This window comes from Montipora foliosa, chromosome 2, assembly GCF_036669935.1.
Source record: "Montipora foliosa isolate CH-2021 chromosome 2, ASM3666993v2, whole genome shotgun sequence".
Classification (NCBI taxonomy): Eukaryota; Metazoa; Cnidaria; class Anthozoa; order Scleractinia; family Acroporidae; genus Montipora; species Montipora foliosa.
The window spans coordinates 41,224,497-41,231,996 of NC_090870.1; the positions used below are offsets into that span (position 1 = coordinate 41,224,497).

A 7,500-nucleotide genomic window follows, 5' to 3' on the forward strand; every position below is an offset into this window, starting at 1 on the left:
TTGAACCCAAGACTGTGCAATTGTACAGTACTTGCTCTACCAACTGAGCTATCAAGCCAGATAAGAGTTGGTTAGTTGTGAGTTCCAGTTATATCCAGTGAGAGGTGAATGAAATGATTTTTGAATAGGTGAAATTTCATATGTATTTGAACTGCGGAATGCATACATCAGTGCATCCCGAAATGCACCTGATTAATAGATGCATGCCCAATTATAATAAATTATTATTATTTTGACATGCAACAAGAAATGTCCCATTTTTAGTCCAAGCCTTTGAATACCTATTTCAAACAATAAGGTAAGGGTAAATGTTAGCATTATTTTTATGTCAGGGTAAAGGCAGTTGTTTATCCCCAAATCGGGGAGCAGCATTTGGGAGGCACTTTGTGATGTTAATATTGTCTGTATTCTAAGACACAAGTGATGTTGAAATAAGCCAGTTCAAAGCTAAAAAAAGACACATGCACGTAATGGGATAAAAACAAGCATCTTTTGTTATGAAAATTGTTTGCAGAAATTTGCATTCAAAATCCTTAGTATTTAATATATGCTTGACTGTTTCCCAACTACACACATGTTTTTTTAAAACTTCGAATATGCTTATTAAGGAGAAGAGCAAGGGGAAACTTTGTGACACTTGATGAAATCCACATGAATCTAATTAGAGGCATTTCTGGACATGGAGCAGTTTTCAATCAAGTGTTGAAAGTTTTGGTTTTGCATTACTTCATTCTTTGATTGGTTCAAAGTTCTTGCGCCATTTTTTCAACCAATCAGAAGTGAACCCAAAACCAATCGTGGCTTTGTGCATGCACATTTTTGCATGCTTTGTGTCAGCTACATGTACTTACTTCAAGGTTTGATTGGTTTACTGGATTGTCTCTATCCTTTTTGATTGGCCAAATTGATTGGTTTTGGTTTTACGACATTAGATTGTAACTCGCTCTATCTGCTTACTGTCCAGATATAACTTGAACTTGCATTGATTATAACTGACCAGCTCCCAGCTGGCTTGATAGGTCAGCTATTACTGAGCAAATGCTGCACAGTAACAAGGTCATGAGTTAAAATCCTGCTCCAGGGCTCAAAATTGCAACCAATACAGTCGCATTTGCAACTGAATTTTTTCCCTTCGAGACTCAAATATCCGGTGAAGTTGCAAATTTGCGACTTGTTTTCAACTCCGCTCTTTCGAAACAAAAGGGTTAGCAGTTGCCACTATGCTGCTCCTTTTGCTAAAATAATTAAAGACATGACAAAATTATGTTGTGTCTCACCATGATTCTTTCAATCTGAAGATAGCATAATTTAGCTGCAATGTTTACGTGCACAACTCAATAGTCCATTTTACAGTTGTGTGCTTAGTTACCTGGCCTATGAATGAAACTGAGGCTGGAGTTTACCTTGTTTTGATAGAAACCTCTCTGCTTTTCTTATGTAAATTATTACTAATTAGCATGACAACAACATCATTAACATAAGAAAAGGAGGGAGGTCTGTAACATAACAAGGTCAACACCAGCCTCACTTTCATTTAAAGGGCAGGTATAAGTAAGTACACAACTGTAAAGAGGTCTATTCTTTCGATCATTCATCATTTTCAACGGTTTCATTACACACAAATATTGTGGGCCCATATTTTGTTTTGCTAAACTGCTGACAACACAATGCAGCGCAACGATTTTGCGACTAAACTTTGCAAAATTGCGACTAAATTTTCCTACCTTGTCGCAAAATTGCGACTGGCTTTTTTGTTAATTTCGAGCCCTGTGTTCAAGCCTGGATTTTTCAAGTTGCTTATTTAACTGCGATGATCTTTCTAAGTTTCATTTAGAATAACTTGTTTGATTTCTCAAAAACGTGCTTGACAAAATTGAATCACTAGCAAAAATGATATCCTGACCTGGATAAATAGCTGTAGCTTCATGACTAAATTTGATGCATGAGCCTTCAAAGGAAAGAAAAATATACAAATATTTAGCTGTCATGCTATAAATATATATCTTTAAAAAATACTAATCGGTTTTAAGAAAGTACAGTACATACAGCTGTACATTGTAAACTCAAAGATTGTACATCCAATAAGATCCAAGAATTGGAGGAATATTTCCTCCTTAATTTATAGTTAGAACGACTCTAAATATCTCAAATTCTTTCAAGCCAAAGGCAGGTTTAAGATCAATTTTTTTTTTGGTGGAAATTGAGTTCCAGAGTTGGTATGGAAATATGGATCATTTAAATATATTTCGATCCGTACCCACCTTAGCTTTACACGTTGCAATATTTTTTGCAAAAAAAAACTTACGTCAACAGGCGTCCGATCGTCGCGGATTCTCAATGCTGAATTGACCCAATCCTTCACATCAAAGTTATCATCAGAGAACTTGGAAAAATCCATGTTGCTTTGATCAAAAATAAAAATAAAAACAAAAGCGGAGATTCGCCAACTCGCAATTAAGTTGCCGCCATTTTGGAATAGACTACACCGCTGGCTATAAGTAACGATGGCATAGCTCGTTCCAGTCCTCCTGGGAAATGCGCAACATGGCGGTCGATCATGTTCGTTGTGATGTTCCTCACGTGTAGGAATTGTCTAGCCAAAAAATATGTCTGTTGATGCAAGGTTGCCTAAGAAAAGAAAGAAGAGTACCCCTTTATCCGGGATTGAACCGAGGCACATTGTGTCACCAGGCGATGTCATCACAGAGGACACTGGATACATGAGGTTGGGGATCACTGCCTAGTAGCTAGAAGTGAAATGAGTGGTTTTAAGTCTTAGAATAGTTCTCACTTGCGACGCAGATGAAAATGCGAACGTGAGGAACGTGTGAACTTCCGTAACGTGAATGCAAACAAACGCTCTTGCGCCGAAGCAGGAAAAGAAGAAAATGAACATTTTCTTCTTGTTATCGCACCTCATTTGCATTTGCATGTAAAAATCACGAGTCTGACGTTCACAACGCACACCTTACTGCCCCATGCCTCTTTCCATGCTTTCAAGTATGAGTCGAAACCAAGACGGCTTCAGGCTCGTTCCCCATCTACAATCTACAACAAAGTGTGTGGAAACCTTTTCCATTTTTCATTTCTTTGACAATAACCACAAAAAGAAGGCCAACACAGCCCCTCTTCCCACCCCCCACCACTAACCCCTGCCCACTTAGGGATTGCAGAAAACCAGAAATAGCACATTTTATCCAATTTGCCTCATTGTTTTAACCCTCTAATTAAGGCCTGAGGGGTCCCCCATTTATGGGGCATGTTCATATGGACTTTGAGTCTTTTCATGCTTTGTTGAAGCTATTAAATAAATAAATAAATAAATTGACGTGTATGTAAAATTGTCTGGTGTTAATAGACAGAGTAAAATCTTTGAGTGGCCACTGGGAATAAAGGGGTTAAAAACAATCAGTTTTCCACAATCCCACACCACTTGGAAGGAAGCCAAAATAATGAAGTGCTAATTTTGTCCTGATTAGGTTGGGGCTTTTAAAGTGGTACTACGATCCAAAAGACAATTCTTTTTTTTCTTTGGATTTCAAAACGATGTAAACTAAACACTAACTGACCCAAGTTTTAAGTTCTGATTTTAAAAGGAAACCTGTTTATTTTAACTGGAATTTTCTTATTTATTGGTCCGCCATTACTAACTGTAAAATCTTGAGCGAGCTGGGTCGAGGAGAAAATGACGTCAAAGACTCACTAGTTTAAGAATGCAATGCATGTGTACACGGCCGAATTAATATGCAGCACGGGAGTTTTGGGCAATCAGACTTTTAAACCCGTGTTTTGCATAAATGATAAATTGTGTTAACACGCTGAAATTTTAAGCTAGTGAGTAAATGACATCATTTTCTCTAGATCCAACCCTCTGAGGTCCAATCGGCCAGTTTTGAACGTGAGTAATGGCGGACCGTGAAATCCAAAACTTACACTCAAAATAAACAGCCTTTGGATAAAACTAAACGCTCAAAATTTTGCCAGTTAGGTGTTAAGCTAACACGCTTTCAAAATCTGAAGAATAAAAGGAAATGATTTTTTGATCATAGTACCACTTTAAGGTGTGGGTATGATTGAAAAATGTCTCAAAGATTGTTACTTAAAGTCTTCAGAAGCACCTGTAAATCATAACTTTCTTACATTTTACATTTGCATTGTTTATGTGTATTTATGCTGCATGTATGACCATGGCGTGCTTTTAGGGTTCTAAAAGCTATATTTTGGTAATCGATTCTATGTGCATGATATTTCAGAGGACATGGTACATATGTTGATGGTGATAAATTGATAGCCTCAGTTGCTGGAGTTGTGGAGAGGGTGAATAAACTGATTTGTGTACGGCCATTTAAGACAAGGTACTGTATGTGTATGGACAAACTCATTAAAATTACAGCAAGCTTTGTGCAAATACGTTGTCATGAAGGAACTCCTAGGGCTGTGAAGTTGGTCTCCAGGCTTCCACTCACATAAATTGAAATACAAAAATAAGTTTGAATGTTTATTTATCATTAGGGAAAGTTCAAATTCAACCAAGATTAAAAAACCAAGATAACCTTATTTAATTAATCTACAAACTGAAGCTGGGAAAAGGTCATCCTTAACATTATATCGTTCTTATGGTGTATAACTAACAGTATTATTTGTCAGCTTATGATGTTATTACTAGGTGGTAGTCCATAATGGAATTTTACAACTTTGAGAAGGGCTGTCAGTAAGATTTCAAGTCACCAAATGCAGGAAATTAATAGGTGGGGAACTTAGTATCACATGTAGTGGGTGGGGGGAGGGGTGAATTCCTAGAATGCTATTTCTACCATGTTTCATTAGACACCTCCCCAAAAAAAGCAGGAGCCATCAAGAGTAAGTTAACTAATTGCAGGGAAGAGGCTATCATTGAAGGCAACAATTTTGTTAATTGTCATCAAAGTTATTCTGGCATTTTTTGTTGACCAAAAAATAGTTATCTGTGATGGTGGCTTGGTTTCTCAACTCCATGTGGCTGTTTTCCAGTTATTATTGAAGATATTGAGCTTCTGTGTTCTGTGCAAGGAGTGGTTCATGTGTTGGTATTGGTGTTGATTTGTTAAGCTGATGTGGTATTCTATTGTTTTTGTCAAACTTGAACCTCTGACCTCTAGTGCAATAGCCTGATAGGCAACCAACTGAGCCAACTAGTGACTGGTGTCAGTGCACCAGAAGCATTAAACCTGCTTCAAACAACTTGCAGTGCCTCTTGAAAGCAACTACATGTACTATATGCTGTCATTGGTTCTTCTTTCATTTGTGAAGGTACAATGGAGAAGTAGGGGATGTAGTAGTTGGCAGAGTAACAGAGGTAGGAGAAAAGTTGTTGTAATTGATTATAAAATGACTGAAGACAACATTATTGTGAAGTGAATTGAAGGGTTTTTCTTCACAAATTCAATTTGTGTAAATAAGCTAAATATATGGGAGTAACTGCCAAACTTGTGGCTTCTTCTGACCAGTATTGTTTGCATTTGTTATCATTCTCTTGACAGCAAATTACTCTGCAATGGCTGTTATGAAGTTATGACATGCAAATAACAAGTCATGTATTCTGCAGTTAAGCCCCTATGTAATAAGAATTACAGAAAAAAGGCAAAATATACCTAATACTATCCCAATGATTTAGCATGCTTGATAATGTGGTTTCACCATGGAAATACACACCTGTCATGTTACAAATGGTTTCACCATGGAAATACACACCTGTCATGTTACAAATCAAGATTAGCTGAATCTTTGATTAAACTAAATTTCTGTTCATCACAAGGTTGGACAGAAGAGATGGAAGGTGGAGACATTTTCAAGACTGGATTCTGTGTTGCTACTTTCCTCTGTAAATTTGCCAGGTGGGGAGTTGGTAAGTCTTTTTCCCCATTTAGCGAGTGGGATAAATATTATTGGTTTAGCTAATGCAACTTAATTAAACTGCTCCAAATAGATTCAGACAACATATTTTAAATGAACTTGGAACATTGGATTGGATTTGGCTTGGCTGAATTACAGCATCATAGTACCTTGCCTCAGTTCCTTAGATCTTTTAACCTCTTCTTAAGTTATTGTTTTCTTTAGTGGGTTTCTAAAGTTACTTTTTCATCGTTGCAAAATTTAATGGTTCTTGTTTCCAATAGAGAAGACGATCAGCCGAGGATGAATTGATGATGCGCCATTTTCTTGCAGAGGGTGACCTGATTAGTGTATCCTTCTGAAATCTGCTTGGAGAGAAGCCCGTGTAATATAATGTTGCGTGCTGCTAGATTGCATTATCATGTTGATTGTTTTCCTTGACATAGCTTAGGCAGAGGTTCAGTCGGTATACAGTGATGGATCTCTCTCCTTGCATACTCGCAGTCTCAAATATGGAAAGGTTTGTGCACCAACTGGTCTTTTTATTTCATTTTTAAAGCAATACCAAATCTGGAAAAAGGGTTACAGATTTTCCTTTTTCTTTTGTGACATAAGTGCAAAGAAATGGAATAGTGATTTCTATATACACTTCCTTATATATTGGTGAATTTGGGAAAGAACTAAAAGAGTACTCCAACAGTAGGAGAACCTATAGCATGGTTCATGTGGAATGCAAGTAAAAAAAATACATGCTTGAACTACTGTAACCCAGTTATTTTTGTTAATGCAAGTGCAAGCCCCAGTTAAAGGAATGGTCTTGCACTTGCATTTCACACATTTCGTCTGGAGCAACACAAACATGTAAGCAAGCTCAAAGTTTAAACTTTTGCCCCAATTGTCTTGGCCCATACCAGGTGAATCCAAGATGACGGTAGTGTCATCTGCAATCTTGGATAAAGAATTGGACTGCCCCTATGAAACTTAACTTTCTTGGATCCAAGATGTTGATGTCACTTGAAACTGCTCTTGCATCAGCTTTTTCATTTACACCTGTGAACTTGACCTTGTTTGCTCTGCCAATGACCTGCGTTAAAATGTGTTCTGTTTCAGCTCAGGGAGGGCACCCTTGTTCAGGTTCCACCTTCACTGGTTAAGCGGTGCAAAACTCACTTTCTCAACCTTCCTTGTGGAGCTACAGTGATCCTGGGAAACAATGGCTATGTTTGGATTTGTCCTTTGGAAGATGAACAAGCCACCCTTACCGATAACCAGACAGACAGGCTTGCGGCCGATGATATACCACCTAAAAAGGTTGGCCCCATGTACTCGTCAAAATAAAAAGAACTGGTAACAAATGCTAAATATGATTTTGTTTTTTGGTTTCATGGTTTTCTGCTCGACATTATTATTGTGGTGGTGGTGATTGGACTATAAGTTCGAGAACGACTTCTAGTTTTTGGTTCTGAGCACGAGCGCATTGGAGAGTTTAAGATCTTCAAAACCTGGGTCCCATTTCTCGAAAGCTGCGAAACTTTTTAGGCTTATTTCGGGGTCCATAAATCTCTTTGTATCTTTAAACTTAGGCTGTTTGAAGGCATGAAACTTTGCAACTATGTTTTAGTTGCAGGT

The 7,500-nt window shown here is 37.7% G+C and overlaps 2 protein-coding genes across 2 annotated transcripts in view; one reads left to right on the top strand and one right to left on the bottom strand.

Annotated features, from left to right (window-relative positions):
- Positions 1-2,496, bottom strand: part of LOC137993092 (conserved oligomeric Golgi complex subunit 7-like) — a 23,696-nt gene extending 21,200 nt beyond the window's left edge. The window contains exons 1-2 of the mRNA XM_068838755.1: positions 2,306-2,496; positions 1,904-1,948 (exon numbers count right to left, since the gene is read on the bottom strand). Coding sequence (XP_068694856.1) covers positions 1,904-1,948; positions 2,306-2,398 — 138 coding nt within the window. The 5' untranslated portion in view covers positions 2,399-2,496. The remainder of the gene's footprint in view (positions 1-1,903; positions 1,949-2,305) is intronic.
- A 31-nt stretch (positions 2,497-2,527) lies between these two features.
- The window catches only part of LOC137993093 (exosome complex component RRP4-like), an 8,987-nt gene continuing 4,014 nt past the window's right edge, over positions 2,528-7,500 (top strand). The window contains exons 1-7 of the mRNA XM_068838756.1: positions 2,528-2,725; positions 4,254-4,355; positions 5,290-5,335; positions 5,795-5,884; positions 6,156-6,221; positions 6,323-6,391; positions 6,982-7,182. Coding sequence (XP_068694857.1) covers positions 2,607-2,725; positions 4,254-4,355; positions 5,290-5,335; positions 5,795-5,884; positions 6,156-6,221; positions 6,323-6,391; positions 6,982-7,182 — 693 coding nt within the window. The 5' untranslated portion in view covers positions 2,528-2,606. The remainder of the gene's footprint in view (positions 2,726-4,253; positions 4,356-5,289; positions 5,336-5,794; positions 5,885-6,155; positions 6,222-6,322; positions 6,392-6,981; positions 7,183-7,500) is intronic.